This window comes from Megascapheus bottae, chromosome 15 (genome assembly GCF_031878675.1).
Source record: "Megascapheus bottae isolate mThoBot1 chromosome 15, mThoBot2.hap1, whole genome shotgun sequence".
Taxonomy (NCBI): domain Eukaryota; kingdom Metazoa; phylum Chordata; class Mammalia; order Rodentia; family Geomyidae; genus Megascapheus; species Megascapheus bottae.
Window position 1 is genome coordinate 18,735,373 of NC_143523.1, and position 18,354 is coordinate 18,753,726.

The window sequence follows — 18,354 nt, forward strand, 5'->3', positions numbered from 1 at the left end:
TGAGGAAGGTTTCCCTTTTTCACCTTCCACTTGAAAGATCTCTTCCAGGCCCATGGAGACAGCAAAAGGAAGACAAGATAACAAGTCTCCAGGAAAAAAGGGAAAATTAAAAAAAAAAACACAAAATCTTTTTTGAGCATCTGAGCAGCAATTAATAAACCAAGAGAAGCATGCATCTAATTGTGCAACTACCATGACTGCCTCAGATGAGACTGTGGGTTTTAATTTGAAGTTTTGTGCATCTGTGAATGAGAACTTCCATTTGTCTCTTGCTAAAGAACACTCTAATTTCTGTGAACCACTTGAATTAATTTATTTCATTTGAGGCCTCTGGAATAAGACAGCATTCCTTCCCGGGGATGAGTTCTGACAAAATTGATCTGTATCTAATAGGCATATTGGCCAAAGCCATTGAAATATGGATGATCATAATTTCTTCTACTACTTCCCAAACATGGTGCTTGTGTTGCAGCAATTCCTCAATTTCCTTCTAAAGCGAGAGGAAAAAATGAAGCATCTGTTCATTCCATCTCCTCCCACAGCAATGCATTCCTTTTCATTCTACCACAGAGAAATGAGAAAACAAGGTGAGGTTCTCCATGTGTTTTTACTTACCCAGTGCTGTTGAGGTAGCTTTGACCAAGGCTGCAGTCCTTTGAGGGAGATGCTGGATTATACCAGAAAGCTGGGACACACTGGGTCTCCCCGTGTCTCTCATAGCCATAATCACTGTCAAAAAATTAATATTGTGAAATGGCATATATGTACAAATACTAAAATTCCCCCAGCTACATATGTTATGTCCTATCACTATCAGTTTAGCAGGTCATAACACGTTGTTTTAATTGTCCTAGTCCAAACAAATACTCAGGATTTGGGAAGAGTATAAATTTAGATTTAGAATTAGTCTGAAGTCATTTGGAGTATAGTTACAAAAGAAAAATGGTGAGTTATGAACTGGAAATTCAAGATTAGAATAGGAAGAATACATACAACGGCTTGCGGTTGATACGGAGGTTATCATAAATTTATAAAAATGCTTTGTTTGGATCAAAGTAGAATAAATTAAATAAATGGATGGCCACCAAGAAGATGACTTTAAAGGTCAGGATACATTTCTAGGTTATGATTAATGACATGTCATTCCAAAATTGATCTTGCAAATATTTATTTTCATTTTCCCTGTGAATTTAACCTCTCTCAAACACAATAACATGTATTTAGTTGTATATATTTACCGAGGTGTGTACATCAAACTATCCCTGATCAAACAGAATGAAGTTCACATTTCCTTAAAATGAATTAGAATGTAGTTCTTTTCCCTGGATCCACAAAATATCAGCCATAACAAAAAGAAGAAGATTATGATAATCTTCGTTCTTCCCATGTGCAAAGAGAAAAAGCGAAGACAATGGAGGACCCAGAAGGCTGGGTCTGAAGGCCAGAGGGTGTTTCCCTGCTTCTTAAACTTTCATAAAGTTTCCAGGTGTGCAAATGTCAAAGTAGAAGAAGGGTAATTAAATAAAAGGGATTATTGCTCCTGTAACCAGACTGAGGTCACTGAGGAGGCTTTTCTTGACAGGGGAATTCATGCTTCCAAGTTTAGCATCTAAGGGTTTTCTGACAGCCACTGACCAGGCAGCACAATCTGGACATTAGAATATTGATTTGTTGAGCACTAAAGGAACAAAACACCATGGTCACTACTCCCTCTACAGCAAACCCTGCTTCTTTCTGTTTCCATAGTTTTGGAGCCATGATTTTGTGAAAGTCCAGTAAAAACACAGGCAGATTTTCTATGTGGGTTTTCCAGGATAGAAACTGAAGGGAGACAGGATTGCAAATATAATTCCATATTTATTGTTATTCGATATTGCCTCTGACATATAAAATAGGTGTAACAAGCTCTGCCCTCAATTGATTTTCAAGCTTTGAAGGAGATACAACATATCCCAAACCCAACTAAAGAATAAAATAATTCATACAGCAGGGGAAGTTCAGTAATCTGTATAGTCCTGGATGTCAACTGATGAAAGAGTTCCTGTACATTACCTGCCATATTTCTCTCAACCAGAACCATAAACAAACACTTTCAGCAAACCTTCCTTTATGTTATGCTCTGAGATTAAAGTATCCTTTTTGGGGGGGATTTGATTGTCATCTCCACTCCCTTCTCCCCTCCTCCTTCTCCTCCTAACCCCCTCCTTTTCTTCTCTCCCCATTTTGTGTCAGTTACAGGGCTTGAACTGATTAAAGCTTAAGGCTCTCACTCTACCCCTTGAGTCACAGCTCCACTTCTGTTTTGTTGCTGGTGAATTAAAGAAAAGAGTCTATAATAGGCTTTCTTGCCAAGACTGGCTTGAGCTAGTGCTATCCTGGTCCATGAGATCTGACTGTAACATTTCAGAAACTTTGCAAAGTAATGTTGAACACAACAATGCTAGGATTAAGAACTAAGTTACATGAAATCTCACTCATATGATATAATTCAAAACACATAATTTTCTATTGCTCTATTGGATTTTATTATTACTTGGTTAATAAATAATACATAGTATTGAATATATTATTTATGTTATGAATATCATATTCTATAATTTATGGTGCTATATCGTCTCTGCTTTTGGGGATATTTACTTGTCAAAATTGGGATCAATTTATAATATGTTAGATATTATATTACTAATATAACTATATTATGTAATTTATATTACATATTATGTAATGTTACTCAATATATCATGAGTAATGTACTATATACTATATACTATGTATTATATATTATTAATGATGTAAGATGAGATAGGCTACTACTTATTTCTTTCCAGTTTTGCATTCAGTGATGCCATATTAATAGCTTAAAATTTGCCCTTGTGGGAATATGTACAATGATCAATATTTGTTTGTTCCCAGAGAGATGGCAGATAAATATTTACCAATATGCCACTGAATATATTATTTCCAGGCATTCCTTGGGCAGTGGTATGTCTGCACTACTTCAACAGAATGCCCCTCCTGTGCTGTGAGATGAACTTGTTGAGTCGTCCTGCTGAACCTAGGAGCTACTGTGAGGAAGGATGCTCTTTCCTGTAGCCTTGTAAGGGACGGAACTGTTCTATTGCTCTACACAAACTCTAGCAGTCTTCACTAGATCTGTTCAGCTCTGCTACTTGTTTTCAATGCAGCAATTTTTTTTAAAAGGTACATCAAACAGGCTGCTTTGCCCCAAAGAACAAAAATCACCTTATGAATATTTAACATTAGTAGAATCTGACTGCCCCAAAGCTGTGGATTTATTCAGTAATTTCTTTTTTTGTTGTTGTTGTTGTTTTTTTTTTTTGCTTTTTTTTTGTCCATTGTTGAGCTTAAACTCTAGGCCTGGGTGCTGTCCCTGAGCTCTTGGGCTCAAGGCTACTACCCTACCCCTGGTGCCACAGCCCCACTTCCCATTTTCTAGTGATTAATTGGAGAGAAGAGTCTCACATTCTTTAATGCACTGGCTGGCTTTGAACATGATCCTCAGATCTCAGCCTCCTGAGTAGCTAGGATTATAGGCATGGGCTATTGTGTCCAGCTTCTTCACTAATTTCTAAATGTATATGAAAATCTCTAAGACTGCTTTAGCCTTTTTCCCAACCCAGGAGTTTACATGTCTCAGGACCACAAGCAGCTTCTCAGGGATAAGTTGTGTTCTGGAGACCTGGGAGATTTGGACATGAAGCGACAGAAAGTTTGATTTGCCTCAGGGAAGTATACTGACAGATTTTGCAAACACTTCAGCAGTTTTCTTCAAGATAATAAGTCACCTCTGTGGCTTCCTCGGTAATAAAACCTGAACTTCTGAAAGTTTGAGGGAAAATTTGTTTCCAGGAATCTGTTGGCACATCTTCCAAACCTCACCCAGGGAAAGTTTGAATTCTAAAAAGGAAGCGCCAGGGCAATTCAGAAGTGTGAATAAAAGAAAGAAAGAAAAAACCCTGTAGGTCAGTATTGGAAGGGATGCTGGTCCATCTTTGGTTCAGTCTCCTCAGTTACAGTGAAAACAGAAAGTCCAAAGAGGCCAAATAACTTACCCAAATCTGCACACCCTTCACAGAGGCAGGTGGGGATGATAATCGGGGAGGAATGATATTCTGCATCAATACAATCATAAAGGATATCTTTCTAGCCATTGGAGAAAATTCTTGGCCAACTATGAAATCATCATGTCCTCCAGAAAAGGCCTTGTCCCTAATACCATCTCACCCCTATCAGAGCCTCCTCAGCCCTGTTCCACTCTCTGGCTTACTGTTACTGATCTACAGGTGCTAATGTCCCACGGCGGGAGGTAAGGTAACATACTGGCTTGGGATCAGAAAGGTCTTGCCAAGCACAGTGTAAGCACTCACACACAGATACAGCCATAACAGTGATGGATGAATAATTAATATCATCATCTGTCCTACTAAAGCATAAACCTTATAGTCATGGAGAAAAAAATATGCAGCCAGTTATAACCAAGATATTGCAAAAATGTTTTGGAAAACCCAACAATGAGTTTTCAAGCATTCCTTATAATTGAATTCCACTCTATCTATATGCCTTATCCCTTTACTCACCAACAACCTTCTCATTTATCATTTATGTCAATACCTGCTTTATCTTTCTGAAAGGCTGTATTTTCCCACTAACAAGCATCCAGACTAGACAGCTCCCCCACTCCCTTTTAGGGGAAGCCTTCCAGGATCACATCATGTCTTCTTTGTCCAATAGTCTCTTTACTCTGACCATCTCCAGCACATTAGTAAAATTAGTGATGTCCGGCAGATTTCTCTTCAATTGAATTATTTTATATCTGTGCTGTTTTTTATGGTAACCACTAACCAGTTTAACCAAGAAATGGTATTTAAATTTTATTTTAAATAACCACATGTAACTTGCGATTACAAGAATGAACACTGTAGTTCAGGGCCATAAAATTCAGCACTTAATTATATTCTTTATTATGCTAGTATGCCTTCTTTTACCTCAATAACTCTTGTCAGTATACTGTTTATTGTCTTTGTTATACTTTAGCTTGCCCACTACAGAAAAAATATATATGCTTGCTTGTGATCCATAAGCATAATACTAAAGGTTGATTGGATTTTAGATACAGATAAATTCATTTCTGTGCCGTCACATCAGTCTTCTGCATCACCACTTGGAAACCAGATTCTGTGGATCTGGTAGGAGTAATATTATGTTGAGTGACTTATTTAGTCTGTGTTTCCATGATATCAATACATTGTTTATGATCATTTTTGTAAAAAGAACTGGCAAAAAAAACCCCTAATACCCAGTAAGCCCTTGAGGAACGGTAGCATAGAGTGAGTGTTTAGGGAATGAAGCATAGATGAGGGCAGTTTCATAATTACTCACTGGATATTTGTATCCTGGAGGGCTATTTCCCTCTAGCAATCACTTACACAACTTTAGAGCAAACGCCTCATGCTCCTTTTTGTACCACCTTCTTGTTTCTAACAATCTTAATTCTCAGTGAGAATTTGTTTCTCACAGATGCTATGGAATAGCTCTCCACAGTAAGCATACAGCAGAGGATTTGTGAGCCTCTGACTCAGTTGAAGCCTCAATGTTTATGTGGCACTCACCCTTATTATTAATACCGACTCTGATGAAAGTTGTAAAAGGAAATTGCGTTGGACAGATAACTGTTTCTGTGTATCTATAAACCCCTCACTGTAAGCAGAGTAAGGGCATATTTGGAAAGGAATTCCCCTTTGGAAATCTAGATTGTACCCTTCAACACTTCCATCAAAATGAAGGAGCTTACTTAGCCTTACCCATCTCCCATCCCTAAACTCCTAACCTGCTGCCTCTGAGTCTTAAACTTTTTTCCTAGATCAATCCACTGACAAGCGCTGACTTGGCTTAAGGAATGTACTTAACGAAATGTGCTGGCTGGGCTGTGCAATTCGGGTTCCTTAGCTACTAATACTTCTTGGTAGGGCAGATGATAGGAAGGACGAAGGCCTATGAAACTGTTGCCATCTATTGCTTTCTAGCAGTAGTACTCAAGATAATAAAAGGCAAACCATAGTAGATGTCACACACACACACACACACACACACACACACACACACACCCCTAAATCTACTATCTATGCTTATTGAAACTGACTTACAAAGAAGACAATCATAATATTTAGTCCCATTTCAGCCCCCTGAATCACTGTTAAATAACCAAGAAATTCCAGAAATCATAAACAATTGATCTAATTGGGGTGCTGCTTATGTGTCTGAAATAAATGAATGACAGGAATGTAAAAATAGAGTAAACGGGGAAGGCAAAGGGAGAGAATGGAAGAAGGTGAGTAAGGTTCAACATCTTTATGGACTTGTATAAAAATTGACTGTTGAAGCTTACTGGCATTTTGGGAGGAGGAGTGAGGCTTTTGGGACAGGGACAGAAGGGGCCTGTCACCACTTTTAGGAGAAATTGATGCTAATAAAATGGGGAGGGAAAACACTTCTTCCACAGTCACAAGTGGTGTAAGTACATTTAGGCTATGACTTCTTTTTTGAGGGGTCTGATTATCTTGTTCTCTGATGATATACAGCCTCTAAATTATATCAAACTTTTCTGCTTGTTTGCCTGGCATCTGACTTGAGAGCTCCCAATTTCTTTTTAATATCAGGCATGATTGACTGCAGAAATGTAAACACACAATACCTTATAAAAAAAATTCTATAAAGTCTTCTTAGAGACTACATATCTATTAAAATTCCAATACCAAAGGTCAAAACTGCTTCATTTTGAAGTTATTTTAGAGTTAATGAAGCATTCTATATTAAACTTCATCTATAGCAATAAACCTTGGCCATTTGGAGATGAGTTTTAATTCTACAGTAACTAAATGTGGACACCCTGTTCCCTCTAAAACATAAAGTAAATCTCAAATAATAAGACTTGTTTGATTCCTTGAGATAAGAGAGAACATGGAATTTAACTAAACCTGCATCCTGAATTCCAACTGTTCCTCTCCCAGTCACAGAATGCTCATTTTCTCCTCATTCAAATGCGGCAGTAAGTATATTCATCTTGTAGGACCCTGGGTCCAAGTGAGACCTCTAGCTACAGACCTGAGAACTACAAAAGGCTTGACAAGGATCCTGCTTTACACTTGGAAATGGGTTCTGACAGCCAACCCCAAAGAAGGGTACAGAAATACTTTAAGTAATGCCACCAGCATTTAAACAAAATGGATAACCCCCAAAGGTACTATTTTGAAGACAGTGCTTATTTGAAGCTCTGGTTTATTTGCCAGAAATCCTATGGGGACTAGTTAACCCTGGGGTAAAAATTCACACAACAGCTACCATATGTAGTATGTGTAGCTTCTAAACTATTAGGATAAATGCTCTATCTATATTAATGGTCTAGAATCAATCGTTTATTAATTTGCTTATTTTTCCCAAGGACCCAATGAGGTAAGTGCTATGTATTTTTATTTTGCAGCTGAGGAGGTGAAGGCACAGAGATTATGAATATTTTCCAAATATGCTGTGACTATAACAGCAATGAGATTTTTATCCAAACCAGTAAATGTTATTGAATTACGGAAACAAAATTATTTACACTACAAGTCTTGTTTCTTTTCATTTATGAGGCCTACTTACAATGGATGATGGCTTGCCATAGATCAGAAAAGCACAGAAGAACCTGTAGTCTGACAGGTTCTCAATAGGGTCAATCTACAATAAGACCCAAGGTGGCTTGGTATTTGTATTCTGGATATTGGGTATGACTAGCCATATATCAAAAGCCATAATTTTTAAGTCAACTACTTTATACACTGCTATGATTACTTTGCAACCTTATACAAAAAAAAAATCCCCTGGGCTGTACTTGGAAGGACAGCTGTGTGGGAGGCTAAGGGAAAGAGGATCATGGCCTGAGGTAAGCCTTGAATTTAAAAAAAATATCCAAAAACAAATTTTAAAAGGGGCTGGATGTGTGGCTCAAATGGAATATCACCTATTTTCCAAAAGCCCAAGTTGAAACATCAGTACCAAAGAAGACACATAGACGTGTTGTCTGGGGGCTGCTCCAGAGCTTCCTCCGTGCGCAATGCAATCCCTCCAGTGTCATCCAACACAGACAGGTAAGAAGAAGCCTCGTTGGGAATGATGGCTCAGTCGAGGCAGTGATCGTTCTTGTGAAAATCCTTTGTTCTCTCACTCCTTTCAAAGAGGCAGATCGTTCTAACCGCCCCTGAAACCAGGCCATCTCATCACTTATCTCTGGATCATCCGCTAACCCCATCTAAACCAAAGCCTTACCGACACGTAAGCAAGCTGTTTGAAATTGGTTAGGAAATGCCTCAGGACTCACCACTCGAAGTCCCAGTCTGCACAGACACAGGGTTCAGAGACTACCGAGCCGGAGTAGTCTCGACCTAGGGCACATTGAGCTCCTGGCTTGCGTTTCTTGAATATTTTCCTTTCTCCCATGACACAAGGTTCTCCCTTAGAGAGAAAGTCAAAAGTGAGAGATGAAGAAAAACACTCAGGAGATGTGATCAACTAGCTTGGTAATAAAAGGCATTGGCCTTCTCATTCTTTTCTTTCTTCTTTTTAAAATTTTAATAGCCACTCTGTGTAGGAATTACAGTCACAGCAACCACCCAGAACATCAAACAGCAGAAGTACACTCTTTTGTCATCACGTACACACTATTATAGGAAGATGGCTCTGTGCCAGCCACACATGTCACACGCTGTCATATCCTGCTTCTTTTCCACCTCCCTACAGAGCAAAAACACTCCCCATACCCTTATAGACAATGCCATTGCCCAAGTGGATACACCAGCAAATCTACAGGAAAGGGCCAGTGTTGACTGGTTCCCCATATCATCCATCCCCATACTCCTCCATCCCAAATCATCTTGATAGTAAAATTAAACTTGACCTCAAACCTTTCCTTTCGGTGACAAATAATCACAGTAAAGTCCTAGATGGTATGGAAGGACAAACAAAAATGACAAGGACTCCAGCATTTAGAAAATGCAGAAATCTGCCTCTACTGCATAAGAACAGATACCCATCATTGATAAGGCAACCTCATTGCTCGCTCTTTCTCAGAACTCCTCTTCCTGATTCTCCAGAATGCCTTGATATCAGGTTGGTGTGAGATGTACTCTAACCCTCTACACTCATAGTGCAGACAAGCAAGCTAGTAAAGGCTTTCTAGCTGTCTGCTGGACAGTTTTCTGCAGATAAATCTAAAATGTTTTCAGCATCCCTCCTCCTCCAGGAAGCTCAGTGACCTCCATGAGTACAAAGAACCACAATGATCCCTAAATGCCATCTAACCTAGCTAGGCTGGGTGTGCCCAAGTGTTCCCACAAAATCATATAATCAGCTAGCACTCTGCCTTCGTTTCACCCAAAGGCCCACAGAACACTGAACCCAAAACCTACTCCTAAAGCCAGTTTTCCCTTCCCTAAGGAATACCTGATTGAGCAGATGCCAGGTCTGATAGTCTTCCTTGGTGCAACGCCGGCTGAAGATAGACTTGTAGTCCACTTTCACCAACTGCCACTCAGAGCGCAGGCTGAAGTGGCCAAAAACTCTAAGAGTTTAGGGGGTGGATGGGAAAGAAAGCAGAAGAGAGTCAGCAAGGCATCACAAGATCAAGGTGGAAGATGTCAAGACAGCTTGGACTTTTCTTCTTCTTCCAAAGTGCCAACAAACACCTTTCTTATAGTTCTAGCCACTTAGCATATTGTTTAAACTAGGCTTCCATTTGTCTTCTTTATTCATTGGAAAATCTATATATGTGATTTATAAGAAGCATTTACGATAAAAGGATTTATAGATAAAGACATTCATAAGAATTCAAAATCTACCACTAAGATAAAACCATTGTTCATATTATAGACTCCTCACTTCTCCGTGATGTAAGCACTGGCGTTTTCCCTATGTCCATAGACAGGGATGGTATCCTCATCTGTAAAGCAGTGAGTAAATGTCTGGTTGCATGTGCGTGGAGGGGGTGGAGGAGGTATTGGGAGGAGAATGCAATATCCTATGACTGCATCTAACCCTTTTACTTGAAATGCCTACTGACTAATTCATATGAATGACAACTGCCCTACCTCCACAGTCCCTGAAAAATCACAGCAGTTTCATAAAAGGAACTCATATTGATGTGCAGCAAAGAAGTAAACCCTCTGTGTGACTTGGGTAATCAATACTGACCTTTTCAAAGCCCAGAAGTTGATAGCCCTATAAATATGAATGATCAATCATTTCTAGAAAAATATAAAAAAATAGACTGATAATCTATACTCTACTTGGGTGGTATGTCTTGCAATTACAATACAAGACATCCATCATGGTGATGTAAAGGAGAGACAAATCAGGCTGGCAGCTTAAAATAACTGAAGTCATTCAAGGAGTTGGATGGTGTTGATTTCAGAAAGACTTCATCAATTCACTTGTGCCAGAGTTCAGATATTCTTTGGTGAAAACCAAGAGACAAATGCCCATCACATGACTGTCTGAAAGTTGAAAAAGCTTGGGAGCAGCATGGGAACTAATGTAAATTGTAAAATAGGGAAAGAAATAGGATTGCTTCTGTAGAGCACATGATAAAATATAACTGCAGTAACAACTATGAAAATGTTCAGAAATGTTCATTAAAGACCTTAGAGTCTTAACTAAAATGAGATCAAATATCCCTTAAGGGATAGATAGGTGGGTCTAGACTTTGTTAAAACTATAGGGTCTTTATGTGAATCCCAGTTTTAAAACTGACTAGTAGAAGTATGCAGGCTAGAACAATCCATGTATGTGGCTTCCACCACAGAGCAGATTGAAATTAACTCATTCTTTCCTCTCCCCCTCCCTCCTGCTCTCTCTGTCTCTATTTCTCTGTCTCTGTCTCTCTGTCTCTGTCTGTCTTTGTCTCTGTCTCTTTCTCTCTCTTTCTCTCTCTTTCTCTCTCTGTCTCTCTCTCTGTCTCTGTCTCTGTCTCTCTCTCTCTCTCTCTCTCTCTCTCTCTCTCTCTCTCTCTCTCTCTCTCTCTCTCTCTTTTTCTGTGCTAGGTTTTCTTCAATTTCTTGCACTCTTGTACTCTTGCTAAAGCCAGTGGTTTCCGAATTCAGTACACTACTGGAATAGTTATCCGATAAGATATTTTCATCCTTTCATTCTCAAATGTTTGAGTTCCCTTTAATTGTTAACACAATAGCTACCTCCTATCATAAATTCTAGTTGTCTGGAGAAAGAGGAGTTAAACTGATAAGCCCATCACTGAAAACATGGCAGTGGAAGAAGGCATTAACAAACTTTTCCTTCCCTTCCTATCCAGCTTTTTAAATCTCTACATTCAAACACCATTCCCACTAGTAAGTGTTCTTGAATTCCAGCCATCGGAATAGCAGGGTAGCAGTGAGGCTGAAATATATACTTCTGTTTTTTCCAAATAGGGTAGTTATTTGATAGGTCACAAAATACACCATGTCAGATCAAACCCATTCATAGACATAAATGACCAAACAGACACATGAGGAAACTCTGAGGCCCATGATTTTCATGAATGACAGCAAGGAGGGTACTGGAGTTTGCAATAGCAATCTGGAAGAAAAACAGGAGACTGGTGCTCATGAAATTATGCTGCTGAAGAGTACCTAATTAAAGTATTAAAACCAACCAGAGGGAGAGAGAGGTCAATACTTAGTTGTGCATGTCTGTTGGCTTTTATCTTTGTCACCGTTATGAATACTTGAAGTCATGAAAATAATGTATGCCACGAGAAACTGAACTTTCTGGTAACCCAAACTGGAACTAATACTCAATATGCTTTCTTAATGAATCAAGACCTAATAAGGACTTGATAATCTAAAGAGATAGGCTGAATTTAATAAGAGGTGATATAAGAGGAAGAAATGTCAAATCTTTCCTCTGGTAATGACATAAGTATGGATATTTTAAAAAGCAGACTTGGTATAGTTCAAGTTAAAGGAAATAATAGCAGCTTAAGGAGTTTCATATGCAATGTGATTAATATAACTGAACACTTCAGGGAGACCTGAAACTCTCAAAATGATCTTAACAGAAGCTAACAGAATAATGTATGTTATCTTGATCAAAAGAGGCAATAATCCTGTGCTATTCTACATTAGCCAGATCGCAAAGAAGAATTATGGTTTAATTTTGTATTTTACCACTTAAGAAAAACATAGACAGACTAAGTCCTCAATCCACAGTTCACATGTAGGCCTTGTGGTGGTGATTAGATTCTGAATCTCTTGAAATTTTAAATAGAAATATGGGTTTATTGAAACATATATCTATCTGTAGATATATTCTGTCTTTTATCATATTATTGCAAATGGTACACAGTTCTCAAAACTTAAAGGGCCACTGAGAAAGAGTGCTTAAGATGTTACAAATATGTTCAAGGGGCACTGGTGGCTTACGTCTGTAATCCTAGCTACTCAGGAAGATGAGATATGAGGATTGCAGTTTGAAGCCATCTTAGGCAGGAAAGTCCATGAGACTCTTATCTCCAATTAACCACAACAACACAGGAAGTGGAGCTGAGATTCAAAGTGGCAGAATGGTAGCTTTGAGCAAAAGAGCTTGGTCCTGAGTTCAAGTCCCACAATCAACAACAACAACAAAACAGATGATATCAGAGGTCAAATGGTAGCTCGCAAAAAGATATAGCTATAGTTTATCCCATGAACTGTATAACGTGACCTTATTTGGGAAAAAAATAGCATTCCCAGATGTAAGTAAATTAGAATCTCAAGATGAGGTTACCCTGGATTACCAAGCTGGCCTAAATTCAAGGACAAGTATTCTGTTCAGAGATACAAACAGGAAGGATTCCCAGCAAAAAGTCCTTGTGAAGACAGAAGTTGAATTTGAAGTCATATGGTCACAAACTAAGCAATATGTGGAGTCATCAGAAAAAGTAGTAGGGAATAAATTCTTGCCTGCAAATATAGAAGAAGCAGAGCCTCTGGCTTTGAGATCTGTGAGAGAAAACAAACAAAATTTCCCTGTGCTTTTAAGACACACAATTTATGGCAATTTGTATAGCACTCATAGAAAGTGAATAGAGATAATGCTCACATGACTTGAGAGCAGTCTTCATCTCTCAGTCCAAGAGGTGATGTAAGACCTCAAGTTGATTAACCTGAACACCACTTAGGAAGAAACAAAAGAAAGAGGAGCAAGGAGTGGGGGATGTTCTTACAAAGTTATCAGGGGGAAAGATATGTTCTAGAGTTAGCAGAGCACAAAACTCTGACCTGAGGCTTAATTGTTCCTCAAACTTGACAGTGAGTGAGATGCAAGAAACATTCTGTGCACATTCCTAACTGATGCTGGGCCTTTAAAGATCTCTTCCAAGTTGTTTTCCCAATTCTGGGATGTCTGGGTCTGAGCTCAGAGTGATCAAATTTTTAGGACTGAATACAAGAATAGTTGATCAGTCCAAACTCGTAGACTAGTTCAGATTCTTCACTTTTAAAATCTTGGCAAGTACATTCTTTTCATTTATTTATCTATACATAGTTTTGGCTTCCATCCTGGATTTCATTACTATGTAGCCCAGGTCTTTCCTCAAACTGTCAATTGATACACTAATATCCTCACTTGGGAGGATGTTAGTTTGCTTTTTCTAGAGGTTAGTCTCTTGTGTACAATGCAAAATTATAATCATTTAAACACTGTGAGCTTCCTTTGTTTCCACAGTGGCCTTGGATGGAGATCACTAAGATAAAACCATTGAATATCCTTCAAACATAAACACATATTAACACACATTCCTCTTCCATCCATCTATTCTCTCTTCTAGTAAGACCAGTCAGTGGTCTGTCACATAATGTCCTAGTGTCTCAGACATTTCTTCTGAACAAACCTGCCCTCTCTTGCTTTCTCACTATCACATGTTTTCACTGCTCATCTAGCTACAGCTATGGAAGCTGAATAAATGAAATCCATAGTGAATATAAACAAGAATGAAATAAGAACTAATTCATATTCAACTGTTTCCTTTTTTAAAATAAATCCTGGTAGAACAGGTGAAAAATTTATGACAAGATCTGTGAATGCAAGAATCCAAAACAGAAATCAAGAAGACCATCGACAGAAACCATGTTTCTCAACTGGTGATGATAGTCAGCGAAAAGGTACACACAATACTGAACTGGGGGAAAAAAGATTAGCTCCTAATGAGTAATTCAAAAAACAACTATGACATCTACTTATCAAATAAAATTTTCCATCACTGGAAATAGTTCAACAGATGGGTAGAATAGAGAAACCAAAAGCATGGAAATATCAAAGAATAGAGTGTGCAGGGCTGCATACATGCCTATAATCATAGAAGTGGGAAAGCTGAATCAAGAGTGTGTGTGTATATATATATATGTATATATATATATATATATTACAAGGTAATTGTAGGCTCTCTAGTGAGCCTCTGCCTCAAAAAATAAGAATAGTATGATTCCCAAACTAGATGCTAATTATTTAAGAAAATCTGAATTTTTTTGGCAATATTAAGCTCACTTCAAAAGCTCAAGAGGCCCTTTTATCAGAGGTTTTCTATGAGGGCTTGTTAAGCATAGATTGTCATACTCACAGTTTTTTTTTATTAGTTCATTTAGGATGCCTAAGTGTTTTTATTTCTCTTGAGTCCTAGACGATGACGCTGCCTCCAGGGCAAAACTGAGCCTTTGTTACTCTAGACAACCTACCCAGAAATTCTTAATCTTCTTAGATCTTTGATCAAATTTTTGTTACCCAATTAGAAACACCCCTATGTTTATAATTCTTTGTATCCTGTAATAAACAATTTGCCTCACCAGTAGTTATGTGATAAAGAATGGTGAGTGCCATTTATCTAGTGCCAACAGAAAGAACAAAGATATTACAGAAAGTAAGGTTTAGTTCTCAAGTCTTAGGCAAAGAGAAATGGATTCCTAATTAAGCCAAATAAAAACAACTATTATACTTCCTTGCTGTGATAAGCATAAACTATTGTGGCTTCCTTTTTTAAACAAGACATTTTAGCTCTCTTTCTTAACTCAAGGAAGCATAATTAGCAATGGACTTTAAACCCCATCATATGACCAAATGCAAGTGAAATTTTTGAAAATTCCATTATCATTAGGATTCCCCTAGCTGGAATTGCCAAAAAAAAATCCACCCAACTACTTTGTTATCAAAGGCTTTGATTAAAAATGTAGTTTTGACTTAGAATTCCATTTTCAAAGCACATTTAACTCAAACACAGGGACTGAATGTGTATGGGGGGGATGTGCTCATGTGATATCTTTCCACTAAGCTTTGGAGAAAGTGAGCAATTTCTACATAAATATAGATGGCTGCCTGGAAATTTGAGCTCCACCTTTTGCTTTTCCTGAAGAAGTTACTCATAACCCAAGAAATAAAATAAATGGATTCTCTAAGCCATTTCTCATTGTATGGATTTTCAAGGGCAAAAATCAATTAAAATTTATTATGTCTGTTTTTCTTTTTCCTTTTACCTAGTCATAGGGATTTTTCATATGAGTGCATGCCTGAACTCCAGATTCATCTTTCCTGACTCAATGAACCTAAGATGCTGTTGGTACCTTTTAAAGAAAAGCATTCCCTTTCTAAATGTGTATGCTGCTTCCATTACTCTGGTCACAATGGACCTGTATTTCTTGCATTGTTGTTTAACGTTAAGCACCCAGGAAGAACAAAGTACAGAAGTGAGAAGATCTGGTTTTTCTTCATTTCCCCTTTGCCACAAATTAGCTGGACAACCCAAACAAATCACTTTCCTTAAGAATTCAGTGTCCTTTTAATCAATGGCATAATGCTTAAAAAGCTGGGATGCAAGGTAATGCTCCAAGATATCTTCTGAGACTTTTGACACCTGTGTCTACCTCCAGATGTTCAAAATATTTCCTGGTAACCCTGTATGCAAAGGTCTTATCTATTAGAGTCATCCATCCTTGTCTCTGTCAGAATTTCTTTCACCTAAAGGATGCTTAATAAATATAGTTTTTGGGTTAGTTAGTTGCTAGAACAAATCTAACAAAAGCATTCACTTCTTTTTCCCAAAATTGCAGTGACACCTCAGAGGAAATAAGATTGGTACCCTTTGAGATTTAAGAGGATCCAGCCTCTAACTGGGAGGGGGAACAGCTACTCTGTCCCTGGTTCTCCTCAATTGTGCTGGACAAATGTGATTTCCTGGAATGTTAAATAAAATACCTTTACTAATCTACCATCCAGTCCTGAGTAAGGCTTTCTGGGAAGAAAGTGATTAATTTGAGAGATGTAGGTGGCTCTTGAAAATAAAAGACTTCATTAGAATTCCATCCACAGAGAGGGTTAGCTGCTCATTAATTAAATGATTTCGAATGGGATGTGGGTACATAATTGCTATAATTTAGATGGAAACAATGCCACACTAAATGTAATTAGAGAAGTAGGATTTTAAAAAAACAAGATGTTTACCACCGTACAGGAGAAAAGCACCAGGTCACCTGTTTCTCTTGCATAGGTATTTGATTTTTTTTAAGAAAGAAATACCACTTGTACCAGCTTTTATAGATAGTTCCAAAAGATATGTGAGTTTCAAGTAGAAGTGAGTGGATGAACATGCTCCTTCAAAGAAGGAAAGGATAAGGAGTTATTACCAAGTCATCGCTAGATTTGTCAAGAAGGGAAGAACAAGTTGTTCTTTGGGAGTTAGATTAGGTAGGGTCCACTTCAGACTATTTCTGGGGTACTTTTCATTGAGCTCAACTAGGATCACATTACGTCATGAAGTTGCACACAAGATTGCCCCCGCTCCCCTTCCTCCAGGACTTTGCCTGCATTGTGAACTCCACCAACCACCAATTCCTATTTCTCTTTAAATCTGCCTGAAAGACAGGATCAGAAACAGAGTAACACCAATGCTGACTCCATCAGCTCCTTCTGGACTTTGCCCTTTCTGGGATTGCCTCAAGGGAATGACTCATATTCAGACCAGAAACCTCTTCCTTAGCAGCAACTCAGTCCCAAGCCTCCTCTCTCTGTGTCAACATCAATATTCACTCCCAATCCTTTTATTGCTCTTTCACCAATTTTTCACCTTTGCGACTACATTTGACACTCCCTTCTATCCCCTGATAATATTGATAATAATAATATTCAGTGACCCTATTTCTTCCTACAGTTTCATTTGTGCGTGTGTGTGTGTGTGTGTGTGTGTGTGTGTGTGTGTGTGTGTGTGTGGAGGATACTCTCCAGGCATTTTTTTCCTTCTTGAATTATTATATGGCCTAGCAATAAATAGCTTCCTTGCATTGGCCTTCACCCCTCTCTTTGCATGTACTTGCTCCTCAGATCTCAGCCTCCTGTGTAGCTAGGATTATAGGTGTGAACCACCAAACCCAGGTTTGAGTTCTTCTTTAAAAAACAAAACTGATCCTAAATGACTCATAGTTCATTTGTAAATATATGAGATTTTTCTGTATATTCCTTATCATCATTTTATTTTAAATATCTTGTTGATTTGCAATGTTCAGAGAGAACATACTTCTCTCTGATATTAGGCCTTTGAAAGTAGTTTAGACTTTGCATAAGCATCCCAGAGGAAGTTCAACTTTATTAAATATTTGAAAATAGTACGCATTCTCTGTTTCTTGAATGGAGTGTTCTCTATAGGCCCTTTAAATTAAGTTTTTTTTTCTTTTTGTTGATTATGGAGCCTGAACTCAGAGTCTGGGTGTTGTCTCTGTCTCTGGCTACTTTTGCTCAAGGTTTGTGGTCTAACACTTTGAGTCACAGTGCCAATACCAATTTTTTAGTGGTTAACTGGAGATAAGAGTCTCACAGGTTTTCCTGCTCTTGCTGGTTTTAAGCCATGTTCCTCAAATCTCAGCCTCCTGAGTAGCAAGGATTACAGGCACAAGCTAAATTAAGCCCAACTAAATTAAGTTTTTAACTAGGGTGATTCATATCCAATTTTATGTTAGCTTTTTGACTGAAACTATTGGTTTCTTAATGGACTATTAAAATATTTTCCTGTGATGGTAAATATTCCATTCATCCTTGTATATTTGCAAGTTCATGTATTTTATAATCATAGTTATACTGGTTTTGAAGCTATTCTGTCTTCCCGTTGGGTTTTATTTTAATCTAAGTACTAATTATTTTCTACTATATTTTCTGTGACCTTTTATCTTCTTTTTTCTTAAGAAAATTGTTCTCCCCTCTAGACTTCCATAACTTTATATCTGTACTTTACATATGACCCTTAGTCTATTTAATATGCATCAAAGTTCATCATATATGAGCATAAGTTTC

At 38.0% G+C, this 18,354-nt stretch overlaps 1 protein-coding gene across 1 annotated transcript in view; it reads right to left on the bottom strand.

Annotated features, from left to right (window-relative positions):
* The window catches only part of Sorcs3 (sortilin related VPS10 domain containing receptor 3), a 380,666-nt gene that overhangs the window by 40,946 nt on the left and 321,366 nt on the right, over nucleotides 1–18,354 (bottom strand). Inside the window, exons 15-17 of the mRNA XM_090345517.1 lie at nucleotides 9,496–9,613; nucleotides 8,375–8,508; nucleotides 616–729 (exon numbers count right to left, since the gene is read on the bottom strand). Coding sequence (XP_090201643.1) covers nucleotides 616–729; nucleotides 8,375–8,508; nucleotides 9,496–9,613 — 366 coding nt within the window. The remainder of the gene's footprint in view (nucleotides 1–615; nucleotides 730–8,374; nucleotides 8,509–9,495; nucleotides 9,614–18,354) is intronic.